Raw genomic sequence first — 16316 nt, 5'->3', positions numbered from 1 at the left:
CTGCAACACCTCACTCGCCCATGCAGCGCTCTTCAGCTCCCACTGACTGCCCGCGCTGGCCGGCGGGGTAAACAGGGCGGGGTGTGTGTGTTGCAGAGCAGCTGGTGGGTGGGTGAGCGAGTGAGTGAGCATGCAAGATGGGTGGGCCACCGCCTCAAAAAAGGGAGCCATTCAATTACTGAAGACGGGGCCCAAAGAGGTAGCTATGCCACTGGGCTTTCCTCCCCATGTCAAGGGTCCTTGTCTGCTCCGAAGGGATTTCTTACCATGAGGAAGGAATATCCAATCCAGAGGCTGCGCCAGCCTTCCGGGCACTGCGGGATTGTGATGTCTTGACTGTGGACAGCTACAGCTTGGGATGGAGCTTCGCAGACAGAGCAGCGGCTGATGTACTGTGAGATCTGGAAGCTGCCAACAGGCATCATGGGGATTGGAGCGGTGGTGGAGAGCCAGTAGGACTTGTCGTTGCGGCTGGCGTAGTAGCACACCTCATTGATGTTGCAATAAATAAAAGGCATGGTGCTGAAGCGAGGCAGGCAGGAGCCAGCAAATCCTGCAGAGAACAGGCAAGAAAACATACAGACATGGTCCATGGTCCAGAAACTGCAATTGGTGTAGAATGCAGCAGCCAGGCTGATCTCCAGGGCTACCCGAAGAGACCCCATTACTCCTATCTTAAAAGATCTACACTGATTGCCAGTTAGTTTCTGGGCAAAATACGGTCCCTGATTTCCGAGAGGTTTGGGGTGCTAGAACCCATGAAAGGGCCTTCTCGGTTGCTGCCCCACTTCTCTGGAATCCCCTTCCCCTGCAGATTCATTTGGTTCCTTCTTTGTTGATGTTAAATCCTTATTGAAGACTTTTCTTTTTCGCCAGGCTTTTACCCTGTAGTTTATCTATCCCCCCCCCCGCCCCGCATTAGTTACTTTAGTTTTATTTAGAATGTAATTTTAATGCTGTCTTGTTTTGCATGTTTTTGTACACCGCCCAGAGTCTTCGGAGTGGGTGGTATATAAAATGTTTCAAATACATACATACATACATACAATACAAAGTGCTGGTTATTACCCTTGACGGCTTGGGTCTAGGGTATTTAAGAGAACGCCGCCTTCTTCTTGAACCCTGCCACTAATTAAGAGCATCGGGGGAGGTCTGGTTGTGGTTACTACCAACTTGTTTGGTGGTGACCCCAAACCTGACCTTCCTTAGGGTTGCCCAGGGCTCTGGAATGGGCTCCCAAATGAAACCACAATGAAACCTCTGGTGGTTTTTAAGCAACTCTTAAAAATGCACCTATTTTATCAGGGTTTTAATAATGCTTTATGGTTTTATTGATAGCTATTTTGTTTGATACGACTGAAGATTGTAATTGCTGGGTTTTAATTTGTAAACCACCCAGAAAATTTATATGGGGCAGTATCGATGAAATAAAGCTGTTTCTAAAGCCACACATCAATTAAGGGTAGGGCTGGATTTCTGCAGGAGCGTAGGAAAAAAACATTGAATGCAGTACTGTACACAGGTCAGTTTCAAGAGACTCTCCGCTTACCTCACTGAAAGTTTCTAGCCGCAATATCATCATCCTTATATGACAGAACAGGATGAGAATGACAGAGTGGCTTGCCTAAGACTACTGGACGAGAACTGAGAAGTCTTTGGAATATGCACCCCATTGAAACAAGAGCATCTCCTCCTCTGTTTGCTTTTAGGAAGATCCTCAAGACACACCTGTTTGCTCAGGCTTTTAATTTTAAACTAATCTGTTTTAATCTTATGGGATTGTTTTTCTTTATCTTGTGAAACGTTAATTGTTTTTAATGTGTTTTATGTTTGTTGTGTTTTAACTCTGTACACCGCCTAGAGAGGCACCTGTCAGTCAGTATACAAATCTGATAGATAGATAAAATAAAATTCGTTGCAGAGACGACATCCGGACGGGGGGCCTTCCCAATTTGTCTCTCCACCACTGTGCCACAATAGCTCTGTGTGACCTATCTCAGCCTCTGCCATCAGGAGTGGGCAAACCTGGCCCTCCAACGGCTGTTGAACTACAACTCCCACCTTCCCCAGTCACAATAAATTATGGCTGGAGATGCTGGGTGCTGTAGTCCAAAAGCAGCTGGCGGGCCAGGTTTGCCCATCCGCGCTCTACATCAACCGTCCTCTTCCTGCAGCTACGGTTCTGCCCCCGCTCGTTGCCGGCCACCTTCTTGAGTTTCACCTTCGATGTCCCCCTCCGAGACCAACCCAGCACGAGGGGGCAGATGTTCCTACCGAGATCCTGGTTGTGTGCCTTCTCCTGGCCCTCCACGTACAGCAAACTGTAGCCTTCCCACAGCTTGCTCATTCCGACGGGGCAAGGCGGGATCTGCTCGGACTGGCTGTGCTTCACCAAGGTGTAGCCCACGCCGATGCTGCGGCCGGGCATCCCTGGCAAGCCAAAAGGCCCTGGCCTCCCGGGGGAACCTGGGAGGGAAAGGAAAGAGATCAGCTCTTCGCCACTCATGCTGCAGCTGGCATGGATCAGATTCGTCTCCCCCCCTTGGATTCTCAACACAATGCCCCCTTCCCCTCTCTGGCTGGGCACAGCTTGGCTTCGCTTTCCCCAACTTCCCCGGGGCAAATCTCTGGCCGAGCCTTTTTGCCAGGTCTGGAAGGGGGAAGGGAGGGGTTTGCGGGAGCCTACCCTCTGTTCTGATTTAATTTATGTTCCTTTACCCCCATCATGCTTCCAATGGGGCTGCAACCTAGGATTGTGCATGTCGGGGCGGGGGGGGGGAGGGGATTTCTTTTCTTCTTCTTCAAATGGGAGAAGTTCTGAGCAGAACTACGATCCCCAGAAGTCCGCGTGTCCTCCCAGCACCCCTACTGGGCTTCCCAGAGAGAAGTTTGCCACTCTCTGCCTGCCCCTGCCAAGAGCCCGAACATCACTGCACCACTACCACCACCATGCTAGTGCTTGACGTCCAGTTAAAGGGCCCCCACCACCAGTGCACGACCCCGGGCACTTGCCCTGCGCTCTGGTGCCTCCTGCTGGTGGGGGCTGGGAATTCGGACATCAGAATTCCCGTTCGCCCGACATGCACAGTCCTACTGGCCAGGGGTCCAGACTCGCACCACCTTCCTCAGAAAGCTCCTGGTGCTTCCTCTTGCCTGCAGAAATCAGTGGTGTAGACTCCTGATTGGCTGGCTCCAGTGGCAATTGCAAAGTCGCCCCCCCGCCCCGCCTTGCTCGGAGCAGTGTCTCAAGTAGGGAAAGGAGACTGACCTAATTTTCCAAGGCACCGAATAGACCTTTAACTTGATAAATAGATATATCAGAAGCAGGGGGGAATTTGCAAAGTATTAGGAACATAGGAAGTGGCTTTCTAGCGAGTCAGGCCTGGTCCGTCTAGCTCAGTATTGTCTCCACAGACCGGCAGCAGCTTCTCCAAGGTTGCAGGCAGGAGTCTCTCTCAGCTCTATCTTGGAGATGCTGCCAGGGAGGGGACTTGGGACCTCCTGCATGCAAGCAGGCAGGTGATATTCCCAGAGCAGCCTCATCACCCAAGGGGAATACCTTACAGTGCTCACACATGTCTCCCATTCAAATGCAAACCAGGGTGGACCTTGCTTAGCAAAGTGGGCCAATCATGCTCTCTACCTAATGGCACAGCAAGGAAGTAACTTGCCTAGGGAGCAAGAGGTTGCCGGTTCGAATCCCCACTGGTTTGTTCCCCAGACTATGGGAAACACCTATATTGGGTAGCAGTGATATAGGAAGGCGCTGAAAGGCATCATCATCTCAGACTGCGAGGGAGATGGCAATGGTCAACCCCTCCTCTATTCTACCAAAGACAACCACAGAGCTCTGTGGGCACCAGGAGTCGACACCGACCCGACGGCACACTTCACCTTACCACAAGAGCAGCTCCACTACCAGTATTAAATGGGAACTCTTTAATTTGATTTGAAGCAGAATATGACAAGGTGATATTAGAGGTGTTTACCTTCAAATCCCTGTGGACCCGGACTACCTGGCGTTCCTGGATCTCCTACCAGACCAGGTGACCCAGGCAAACCAACGGCACCCATCTGACCAGGTCTTCCTGGCTGCCCTTTGGGACCTGTGATTTAAAACAAAAACCCCAAACTAGAGTTAATTACCCGGTCTCATTTGATGCAAGAGACCCCACAGGGTTTCAGAAGAGCCAATTCACAGCCCACCAGAGAGCTGGAAATAATTAACATTTCAACCAGCTTGGGCTGGTTTGTATCTAAGGAAGATATGCTCTCGTTTCACCTGCCCCAAATTCTAGTGCTGATTTGCTTTTGAGTGACGTGTGATGTTTTAGGTTCATCTTTTGACATCGTACACCACGGCTGCACAACTTGGGCCCTCCTACAGACGCTGGACTACAACTCCCATCATCTCTGTCTATGGGCCACTGTAGCGGGGGGATGATGGCAGTTGTAATTCAAAAAACAGCTAGAGGGCCTAAGGTGTACAGCCCTGTTGTACACATATAAAGATTTGCTCAGAGCAGCAGTTCTCAGACTTTAGTCCCCAGATGTTGTTGGACTACAATTCCCGTCATCCTCAACGTTCAGCCTATGGTGCTGGAGGTGATGGGAGTGGTTTCCCCACAACCATTAGGGACCCAAGTTTGAGAAACCCTAAGGGGGACATACTCAAGAGAGAATGGGTGGATTTCCCCCTAAATTGAGCGAAGACTGCTGTCCACTAATAGGGTTGGTCACCACCATTAGAAAAATGAAACAAGCACACAATTTAGAGGGCACAGTTCTTAAGAACGGAAAGAAGAACCCAGATGGATGCATCAATTCTAGTATCATTTCCAACAATGGTCAGGCAGAGTTTTATTTATTTAATATTAATATGTTAATATCCCGCTTTTCCTCCAAGGAGCCCAGTACATGGTTATGTTTATTCTCACAACAACCCTGTGAGGTAGGTTAGGCTGAGAGAGAAGTGACTGGCTCAGAGTCACCCACTGAGTTTCATGACTGAGTGGAGATTTGAACTCAGGCCTCCCTAATCCAACACTCTAACCACTACGCCACACCGCCGCTGGTGAAGCCAATAAGGAGAACTTGAAAGCCACAGACCTCCCCCCACTAAAGCCCCCGAGCAACTATAATTCAGGGGGCAACCTTCCTCTGAAGTTGGAGGTACATTGAGTGATCATGGCTAAGAGCGGTTGACAGACCTCCGGGAATTCTTCAGAAAGTTGCCTGTAAATAAAGAGGCCTTGCTTTTCATTTCCTGATAGATGAAGGATACCAGTAAGGAGCTCTTTTTACCTTGCTGTCCAGGTGGACCCTGGACCCCGGGATCTCCACTAAAACCAGGGAAGCCATCAATGCCAGGCAGGCCAACTACGCCTGGAGGAACCTTGATTTCTTGAGCTATCTGGGTCTCTCCCGGAGCCCCTTGTAGACCAGGGAAACCTAGAATATAGGAACACAGGAAGCTGATTTCTACTGAGTCGGGCCATTGGTACAGCTAGCTGACTGTTGTCCACACCAGGGGATTCTCATCGTTGGGTCGCCAGATGTTATTGGACTTCAACTCCCATAATCCCCAGCCAAAGGCCACTGGGCCTGGGGATTATGGGAGTTGGTCCAATAACATCTGGGGACCCAATGTTGAGAAGCCCTGGCCTCTACACTAACTGGCAGTGCCTTCTCCAAGATTTCAGGCAGGAGTCTTTCCCAGCCCTACCTGGAGATGCTGCCAGGGATTGAACCTGGGACCTTCTGCATGCTAAGCAGATGCTCCTCCACTGACCGATGGCCCCATCCAGAGTGGAATTATTTACTTACTTATTCCTTCAAAATATTTGCATACTGCCCAAAATGCAAGTCTCTGGGTGGTTTACAACAAATTTTAAATGTTCAGACCCTGGCCTTCTGTGCATTATTGTTCGGGGCGGCTCACAAAATTAATAAAACAGATTCAATACAAAATATTTTTTTTAAAAAAATTATATGACCAGGCTAAAGCCACATTTTAAAGGTACAAATCAAGTTTAAAACCAACAGCTATACATAAAAAGCTAGAGACAAAGAACTGAGGAACCCACCAGATATAAACAGCGGATAAAACGTTAAAAAAACCTCTCCAAAATGATGTGACTTCAGTTGTTTTTTTAGAAACACTGAGGGAGGGAGCCTGGCAAAGCAATTCCAGGAGGATGTTCCAAAGTTGAGGGGCCAGAACCAAAAAGGCCCCATCACTAGTCCCTGCCCACTGGAGCGCCATGAGTGGTGGGGCCATGAGCTGGGCTTGAGAGACCGAACGTAGATCCCTGGTGGGTTCATATGTGCAAATGTGGTCCGACATCTACCCTGGCCCCAAGCCATGTAAGGCTTTAAAGGTCAGAACTTTGAAAAAGGTCTAGAAGTGGACTGGTAACCAGTGAATATCTTACAGCAGGCAGTGTCACCCATCCAAATGCAAACCAGGGTGGACCCTACTTAGCAAAGAGGACACAGAAGAGCAGAAGCTGCCTTATACTGAGTCAGGCCATGGGTCCATGTCGCTCAGTATTGTCTACACAGACCGGCAGCGGCTTCTCCAAAGTTGAAGGCAGGAGTTTCTCTCAGCCCTATCTTGGAGATGCTGCCAGGGAGGGAACTTGGGACCTAGATGCTCTTCCCAGAAACAGCCCCATCTCCTACGGGGAATATCTGACAGTGCTCACACATGTCTCCCATTCAAATGCAAACCAGAGCAGACCCAGCTTAGCAAAGGGGACAATTCATGCTTGCTGCCACAAGACCAGCTCTCCCAGCTGCACGTAACAGACCAAGAATGATCTCTTAAGAATAGACAGCCATACCCAGAGCTGCAAAAGTCCCTCATCCTGGGGTTCTCAAACATGGGCCCTAAGATGAACTACAAGTAATGAGAAGAGTGACAGGGAGAAGATTCACAACCTCTTCCCGTTTTTCTTCAGGTGCTGTAACCAGATGGCAGTTTTTGAATTTCTTACACAGCTGTCAATGCCAGGAGTTTGGGCTGAGAGAAAAGAGGATAGTCATGGTGGTGAGCATTAAACTATGGAAACTAACAAAAGGCTAAGACAGATCAGGTTTGGGGGGAAATGGAATGCGTATTTATGTCTGTGACCTTCACCTGTTAAGTCTATTGTTTATAACTGGAGCTCAACCACAATGTAGGTTAAAAAAGACTAACTTTCTGTTAAACAGTGTAAGTAAAATAGCCAAGCAACAATCACAGAATCACTTGAAGCTACTGACGGAAAGAGCAATGACGGAAAGACCAGCTAGAAAAAGCACAGCAGTCAAATCAGATGTACATGGAAGCCGTCCAGACATGCTTATATTGGAGTTGTTAAGCCGCAACTGAAATAAAGATCTTTTACAGGGGAACATATTTATCTTGATCTGATAACAGGAAACAAAGCAAAATAAAATCCAAAAAGTGAACAGACAACCTCAAGAGAAATATTCAAGAGAAATATTTTATTGTCTTCCAAGGATGCAATCTCAAATCTGGGTCCCCAGATGTTGCAGGCCTTAAACATCTAGAGGATCTAAATCCATCATCCTCAGCCAAGGATGAAGAAAATTGCAGTCCACAACATCTGGGGAGCCACATTTGAGAACCCCCTGGCTTAGGGAACCCCCTGGCTTTCATAAAAGACAGTCTAAGCAGCTCATGTACAACACCCCCTCTATCCTGCTATGATTTTGATCCCTTCTCCTGAGCACGTAAACACATCTGGTCCTTACCTCGGCGTCCTGTTTCACCTTTGGGGCCAGGAGAGCCCAGATCGCCTGGAAGCCCGTCTTTTCCAGGCGTTCCCATGAAACCTGGGTCACCTCTCAGCCCTGGGAAGATACAGAGGAAAGGCTCACAGACCGGTTTTGCATCTGGGACAGGAAAAACGGAGAACTCCCTTTCAGATAATGTCAACAGTAAAACATTCCAGGGTACCTTTGAATCCTGATGCTCCAGGGAATCCGCTTAGGCCAGGGACCCCCGTGTCACCTTTGAGGCCTGGGAAACCCGGAGTGCCCGGGGTGCCGGAGACGCCTGTGTCGCCTTGGTTGGAGGCTGGGCCTGGCGACCCCCTTGGCCCAGGGGGACCTTGGAGACCTAGGGAAGATGGGGACAGGCAAACACAGCTTAGATACATCCCTGCTAACTTGGCAAAGAGGCACCTTTTCATGTGGTGATTCTCTTTAATTTAGCAGGGGGAGAGTAACTGGCCCTCTCCACCCCCAGCACAGCATCCCTCCAGTGACTGTTGCTGGGGTCTGTCTTTCTAGATGGTGAGCCCTTTGGGGACAGGGATCCATCTTATTTGTTTGTTCTTTCTCTGTGTCTAACCCTAACCCTAACCCTGAGCCATTTTTGGAAGGGCAGTATAGAAATCAAATGAATGAATGCAGCTGGTCTCTTGACTCCCAAGAGAAGCTGGGCATCTCAGCTCTCCGGAGCATTCTGACTTAGGAAGTGGCGACAGCTGCTGACTTCAACGGTTTCAGGAAGAATTGAGCCTCCATGTTCAGAGGAAGCATACCAGTTGCTGGCAGGCGAGAGAAAGGATGCATACAAGACTCTCTTTGCAAGACTGAAACTGAGGAGGTGAGGGGAACCCTGGAAGTCCAGGCCAAACAGATAGGTCTTAAGGAGTCTCATGAAGGCTGACAATGAATCCAGATTATGGATTTCTGCCGGGAGTGCATTCCCCAGCCCAGGAGCAGTTATAGAGAAGGCCCGTCTCTGAGTCGCCAACAGACGAACGGGGGGGGGGGGTAACTGCAGACGGACCTCCTCAGATGATCTTAACGTGCGGCGGGGATCATGCAGAAGAAGGCGCTCTCTACGATAACTCGGACCTAAGCCATTCAGGGCTTTACAAGTAACAATCAGCACTTTGTATTTTGCCCAGAAACATATCGGCAGCCAGTTTCAAAACAGGCATTATATGGTCTCTCCGGGTTGCCCCATCTGGCTGCCGCATTCTGAAGTTTCCGAACTATGTACAAAGGCAGCCCCACGTAGAGGGCATTGCAGTAGTCAAGCCGGGAGGTTACCAGCTGATGCACCACTGTTTTGAGGTCATCCTCTTCAAGGAATGGGAGCAGCTGTCAAATCAGCCAAAGCTGATAGAAAGCACTCCTAGCCATGGCCTCTACCTGAGATACCAGGGTGAGGCCTTGGTCCAGGAGGACTCCCAAGCTGCACACCTGTTCCTTCTGGGGGAGTGTAACCCCATCCAGCACAGGAAGCTCTAACTCACCCCTCAAATTCTGAACCCCCACAAGGAGCACCTCCATCTTGCTTGGATTCTTCTCTCCAGCTGAACTCCATGCATGGCAAACAACCAGAAGACAGCCGTGCTTTCAAACCACATGCACAGCCCTGTCTTGGCATTACAGAGGAAGCTGTCTGTCTACCTCATGCCTAACCCAAGAGCTGGAATGCCCGCCAGGAGCCTCAGGGGAAGGAAGTGTGACCCCTCACCCCCATCTCCACCCAAAGCATGTTGCACTCTTTACATGCTCAGAAGTCAGGATGCAAGTGGCGGTGATGCTGTTGCAATGTAAAGTGTAAAGTGTGCCGTCAAGTCGATTTCGACTCCTGGTGCCCACAGAGCCTTGTGGTTGTCTTTGGTAGAATACAGGAGGGGTTGACCATTGCCATCTCCAGTACAGTCTGAGATGATGCCTTTCAGCAGCTTCCTATCTCGCTGCTGCCCGATCTAGTACCAGCGGGGATTCGAACCGGCAACCTTCTGCTTGTTAGTCAAGCATTTCCCCGCTGCGCCACTTAAGGTGGTAGTGCTAATGTAGAGCAACACAGTCTTTATACACTGGCCAGCCAGATCTTTTTGGTTTTACTGTATAAACCAGGAGTGGACAAACATGGTTCTCCAATTGTGTTGACCTACAGCTTCCACCATCCCCAGCCACAATAAATTGTGGCTGGGGATGATGGGAGTTGTAGTTCGACAGCTGGAGCGCCAAGTTGGCTCACCCCGGTATAAACCCACAAGTGCCATCGCTGTAAAATTCTTGACTCCATACCTGGTCTACCGTCCCCTCCAGGCCATCCGGAATCACCAGGTCTCCCAGGAATTTTAGACGGAAGAGATATTCCGGGAGGCCCTTGCCGGCCAGGGAATCCTAAGTTCCCAGGAAGTCCTAGAATAACACAAAGAGACATTCAATGGCTAGCGGACGGTCCATGTACAATCTCCTAAATGGCTTGGGGCCAGGTTCCCTGAGAGAGCGCCTTGGCGTTGAAAATAAAGCTGCTAATATCACAATGCCCTTATACAAATCTATGGAGTGGCCTCATCTGGAGTACTGCATACCGTTCTGGTCACCATACCTCAAAGAGGACATTGCAGAACTGGAAAAGGTGCAGAAGAGGGCAACCAAGATGATCGGGGGCCTAGAGCACTTTCCTTACGAGGCAAGGCTACAACACCTGGGGCCAGAGGCGTATCTAGGGAAAATAGCGCCTAGGGCAAGCACTGAAATTGCGCCCCCGTCCAGACATCTGACACCCACCTTTCAGATAAATTTACCATAATATCAGCTGAAAAATACAAGTCAAGCTCATTAAACTTTTCATATTTCAAAAACTATTTAGTAATGGATGTAGCCAGACCAAAAAATGCTGGAAAACTACAAATTTCAGTATGCTGGGGCTCATGAAATACCCAAATACTATGTGGAGGTGTACTTGGAAAACTAAACAGAAGTGCCTGTGTAATTCTCTACTATGCATTGTAGCATCACCATTACATAAGTTTTAAAAATCAATGGAGAATTTGACTTTTCCCAGATACTCTGAAAATAATTAAAGGATATGCAGAGTAAACTGTGCCACTGCTTGGAATATATTCTAGTATTTCAGAAAGACAGTTAAAATGAGAGAAAGAGAGCAAGAAACTCTCAGTGGGGCTTAATACTAAGGATTTCACACTGATTCAAAGACAAACTCACTATTAATAGCCATATTATTAAGACATCACATTTAACGTACTTATCACAAGAAGCAAAGTAAGAGCAAATGAATACAATCCTAGCTCATAAGCTTCAGCTCAGTATTCACAAGCCCTGATTCTCTGTACATAGTGCCAATCTGAATATGTGTACAGTGACATATTAAATTTTAAAAAAATACCTATAGCCCCTTCGGGGGGCTTCCTAAAGGCCGGGGGAGGGGGTCTGCAAAGGTTCCCCCTCCCCCTGCTGGCCTCTAGAGCCTCGCAGGGACCATTTGAGCATGTGTTTTTTAAATTATTTTTTTTAAAAAAAAGACTGCTGAAAACAAAATGGCTGCCAAACATGCTCAAATGGCCTCTGCAAGGCCTGGCATGGCCTAGGGCCTCACAGAGGCCACTTGAGCAGTGTGGTGGCCATTTTGTTTTCGGTGGCCATTTAAAAAAAAATCTGATTTTAAAAAATGGCGCCCCCTTCAAGTGGCGCCCGGGGCATGTGCCCTGCCTGCCTTACCCTAGATACGCCCGTGCCTGGGGCTTTTTTGTTTAGAAAAAAGACAACTAAGGGAAGACATGGTAGAGGTCTATAAAATCATGCATGGTGTGGAGAGAGCGGAGAGAGATATTTCTCTCTCTCTCCCTTTCTCACAACACTAGAACCAAGGGTCATCCCATGAAACTGAATGCCAGGAAATGTAGGACTGACAAGAGAAGGTACTTTTTCATACAACACATAATCAGCCAATGGAACTCTCTGCCACAAGATGTGGTGACAGCCACCAGCCTGAATGGCTTTAAGGGGGGCTTACACCAATTTATGGAGGACAAGTCTATCAATGGCTACCAGTCTCGACAGCTATTTGCTACCTCCGGATTCAGAGGCCGGATTCCTCTGAATACTAGCTGCAGGGGAGCAACAGCAGATGAGCGGGCATGCCCTCACCTCTTGTCTGTCGGTTTTTCAGGGGCATCAGGTGGGTCAATGAGGGAAACAGGATGCTGGACTAGATATGGGTCACGAGATTTGAACCTCCCAAGTTGCAGCTCCATCTCACAGGCATGATGCTGTGCCTGCTCTCGGCACGACCCTTCCCGTTAATGATCCCTTAACTCCCGCGGTCATTTTACCCATGTCTCCTGCAGCTCCTTTCTGCCCAGGGAACCCGGCGGCTCCAAGTTGAAAACCTGGGATGCCCGGATCACCTTTGGCCCCTGGGGGCCCCGCTTGGCCTGGAAGTCCACTTTCGCTCAGACCTAATAAAAGGATGAGGAACAGGCAAGTCCATTAAAGATCACGGAGGCCTTTTCATTCCTTTTTTATTGGTTTTAACATTCAATTATAATTTCTATTCTGGTTTTTATAGCTCTATTTTATTATGGGTTTTTAAAACTCTATTATTTTATGTCCCCCTTTTAATGTCTTTTATGCATTTTATAACTCTTAAACATAATAGTAATAGTATATTATTATTATTATTATTATTATTTCAATCATTTTCATTTTTAGTATTTTGTACTTTTAGCTTTTTTAGTACTCGTATTTTTTTAACATGTAATCACCCTCATACTTCTTGGTATTATTAGTTCTTTTAATGTTAATATGCATCATCATATTTGAAACCACCTTCTATTTCCACTCTTATTTACTCATATTCTTTAACATGTATTTTTATGCTGGTCTATGACTGTAATAAAGGATGATGAGTATGAAGATCACGGGGGTGCCTGTACGAAGTCATCAGAGATCAACACTTCAGTCATCTGCAGGGTCCTACTTAGGGATAGCTGGCAGCATCTGGTGATCGAAACACTCCTCAAATGGATGTGGTCAATTAAACTGCCAGGAGGCCAAAGCAGGATATTCCCAAATGCTGTAACTTAAGGGGAGGAGAGCTTAATTCATGTGGGAGTGAGCATGAATTGCCCCTTTTACTAAGCAGGGTCTACCCTGGTATACCTTTGGGTGGGTGAGTCCTGTTGGGCACTGTCTGATGTAAGGTATTTCCCTTAGGGGATGCAGCCATAGCTCAGTGGAAGAATATCTGCTTGTCATGCAGAAGGCCCCAGGTTCAATCCCTGGCAGCATCTCCAGGTAAGGCTGAGGAAGACTCCTGCCTGGAACCTTGGAGAGCTGCTGCCAGTCAGTGTAGACAATACTAAGCGAGATGGGTCAACGGTCTGACTCAGTATAAGGCAGCTTCCTATGTTAAAATGTTCCGTCTTTGGGTGCCAAACTTTTGTATTTTTGACTTGAATGTAAACTGCCCCGAGCCACTTTAGGAAGGGCAGTATATAGATCAAATAAAGAAGGAAATAATAAATTAATAAATAAGATGATGTAATGTTAGGATTTAGGCCTGGAGTGGGGGGATGGCGCATGTGCACCCTCAAGAAGCAGCGGTGAAAGAACTCTAAGCAGCTAGAAATCCCACAGGCAGTCTGGGAAATGGCTGTCGTAAGTTAGGTAGGTTTGGAAGGGATTTCCCCAGGATTTACCTGGTGTTCCAGATGATCCTTTGGTGCCTGGCAAGCCATTTAGGCCATTCAACCCTGGCAAGCCAGGGAAGCCTGAGGAAACATTTGAGGAGAGGCTGAACTGAGTAATGGGTGGAGAAAAAGATGCAAACAGAAAAACAAACAAAAACCAGAACAAGACAGAGCGGCAGATTTTATGCAAAACTCTCTTTGCTATGCTAAAGATGAAAACCGCCATCTATAATCAACCTCTAAGCAAGTTTCTGAATCCACCTTTTCCTCCCTTCTGGAAGTCCTGCTCTGCTGGTTGACCTACAAACTAGTTAACAAGCTTGCCCCCACAGATGTTGCTGGACTACAAATCCCACTATCCCCCGCCACCATGGCTTTGTAGTCCAACAACATTTGGGGACCCAAGTTTGAGGACGCTGGCAGAACTGACTTCTCCTACCTCCTCCAAGGGGATTCATTCTGTTTCTTTGCTGAAAGACATCCCGGGAATGAACTAGCCCAGGGGTTCTCAAACCGGGGTCCCCAGATGCTGGACTACAACTCCCATCACCCCCTGCCACAATGAGAACCCCTGCCTTAACTAGTCTGTAGGCTAGCCAGCAGGACGTCTGGCAGGCGGAGAAAGACAGATTGAGAAACCTGATCCAGAAACTTGCTTGGCAGTTGATGAAAATGGCCTTTGGCCTTCATAGGTGTGGGGCCCTGGGCCGCTGCCTCCCTCCCTAGCCCCGATTCGGAAAGTCCTGTCTCTGACCTTCAGTTGCCCCACAAGCTCCACCAACCACTGCTGCAGCCTGGCCCATCCGGAAAGCTCATTTCCCCACAATTAGGTTGACCCTCCAACCCTCCCCAAAACAGTTTCTCTCCAAAAGCCCCGTCATACCTTTGAGCCCTGGCGTGCCAGGAACCCCCCGGAATCCGAGAGAGCCGGGCTGTCCAGGACTACCCGGAAGACCTGGGTTTCCCCTTGAAATAACAGCAGCAGGGAAGCCTAGAAGGGAGAAAAAAATAAAATAAAAACAGCAGCATATTTTAAGCTTACATAGGAAGCTGCCATGTACCAAGTCAGACCATAGGTCCATCTTGCTCGGCATTGTCTACCCAGACTGGCAGCGGCTTCTCCAAGGCTGCAGGCAGGAGTCTCTCTCAGCCCTATCTGGAGATGCTGCCAGGGAGGGAACTTGGAACCTTCTACATGCAAGCAGGCAGGTGCTCTTCCCAGAGTGGCCCCGTCCCCTGAGGGGAATATCTTACAGGGCTCATACTTCTAGTCTCCCTTTCATATGCAACCAGGGCTGACCCTGCTTAGCTAAGGGGACAAGTCGTGCTTGTTACCACAAGACACACGTATACCTTCACTGAGAAATGTAAAATCTCAGAGGCTTCAGTCAAATCTAAATGAGTGGAACAAGAGATATCAGAATGGTCACTCGAGTTATTCATCAACCTTTCCATTCAGTTGACCTGGTGCTCTGTGTAGCCCTTCAAGTAGACAACACTTCACCGAAATGGGGGGCCTTACACACTGCTGTGACAACACAGTGGCTTCCAATCATCGGCTTGACCCATGTTTGATACTTTCCCCCAATGTATGATTTTACATCATTATTTTAAATCAATCGCCTCCGCTTTGCAGTCCTGGTGAAAGTTTCTGTATTGACTTCTTTTGGCACAAGTGTTCTCAACCTGGGGTCTCCAAGGCTGGACTACAACACCCATCATCCCCAGCCACAATGGCCCAAGGCCATGGGAGCGGTGGTCGAACACTACCTGAGGACCCAAAGTTGCCATGCTTTATGTGCTATTACAGGAACTGCATGAGGAAAATTGCTCCTTCTGGATGCAGGAATGTGTGAGAGGTACTAATCATGTTCACACAAAGGCAAGATATACGACAGCAGCATCTCTTATGAATATAACCAAGATTTATATACCGCTTTTCAACAAGAGTTCCCAAAGCAGTTTACATAACTATCAATAAATAAATAGGATCCCTGTCCCAAACCGGGGCTCACAATCTAGAAAGAAAAACAGGAGAAACACCAGCAACAGCCACTGGAGGGATGCTGTGCTTGGGGATGGATAGGGCCAGTTGCTCTCCCCCTGATAAATAAAGAGAATCGCCACTTTTAAAAGAAGCCTCTTTGCTCAGTTAGCAGGCCTCAGCAGGAAATGGGAGAGGAGGTTATCCAGGCCTTTGAAGAACTCAACCAGCACTGTGTACAAGTTAATGCAATAAAAACATTTTCCCCATGGATCAATCAAAGAGCCAGGCCCACAAATTTTGACCATGGATACCACCTCAGGGCACAAACATTAACAGTGTTATTTTTGGCACTGTTTACCCTCCTGGAGATTAAAAAATGGGTGATGCCATTATTGCATGCAACAGCTTTCTCTGTGTTATCACTTCTTCTTTTTCCCTGCCCCATAAATGACAGGGGTAAAATTGCAGTCATTTCTGCACAGAGGAAAGGGTCGGGGTAACAATGAACATGTTGCTGTACCCTCTCCACGGGGGACATTTCTGCCAATTTCCATCACCATTCCTCAGACAACATGGATAAAAATGCACAGTAGTTTTTAAACCTTGTGAAAGCTTCTAAAACATCATCTAAAACCAGCCCGTCTGGCGGTGACCCGGGAGTGGACCTTCTCTGTAGTCGCTCCTGGGATGGGGAATGCGCACCCTAGAGATTTCCGTGGCTTAACATCTTTGTCAGCCTTTTAGAAAGAACCCTTAAGACACTTTAAAAAAAAAAAAGCCTGGCTTTTACTAACCTTTGAATGTTTTAAATTGTTTTCACTCATTGCTGTTTTAATAGTTTGTTTTATTGT

At 48.0% G+C, this 16316-nt stretch overlaps 1 protein-coding gene across 4 annotated transcripts in view; it reads right to left on the bottom strand.

The window, feature by feature from the left end:
• The window catches only part of COL4A6 (collagen type IV alpha 6 chain), a 213516-nt gene that overhangs the window by 6219 nt on the left and 190981 nt on the right, over positions 1-16316 (bottom strand). For all 4 annotated transcript variants that reach the window (XM_053273264.1, XM_053273265.1, XM_053273266.1 and 1 more), the window contains 10 exons: positions 14362-14469; positions 13488-13559; positions 12120-12245; positions 10066-10182; positions 7967-8128; positions 7762-7860; positions 5305-5451; positions 3990-4106; positions 2275-2466; positions 267-553 (listed from right to left, as the gene is read on the bottom strand). In XM_053273264.1, coding sequence (XP_053129239.1) covers positions 267-553; positions 2275-2466; positions 3990-4106; positions 5305-5451; positions 7762-7860; positions 7967-8128; positions 10066-10182; positions 12120-12245; positions 13488-13559; positions 14362-14469 — 1427 coding nt within the window. The remainder of the gene's footprint in view (positions 1-266; positions 554-2274; positions 2467-3989; positions 4107-5304; positions 5452-7761; positions 7861-7966; positions 8129-10065; positions 10183-12119; positions 12246-13487; positions 13560-14361; positions 14470-16316) is intronic.

This window comes from Hemicordylus capensis, chromosome 11 (genome assembly GCF_027244095.1).
Source record: "Hemicordylus capensis ecotype Gifberg chromosome 11, rHemCap1.1.pri, whole genome shotgun sequence".
NCBI classification, from domain to species: Eukaryota; Metazoa; Chordata; class Lepidosauria; order Squamata; family Cordylidae; genus Hemicordylus; species Hemicordylus capensis.
This window is presented reverse-complemented; position numbering and strand designations above follow the sequence as displayed.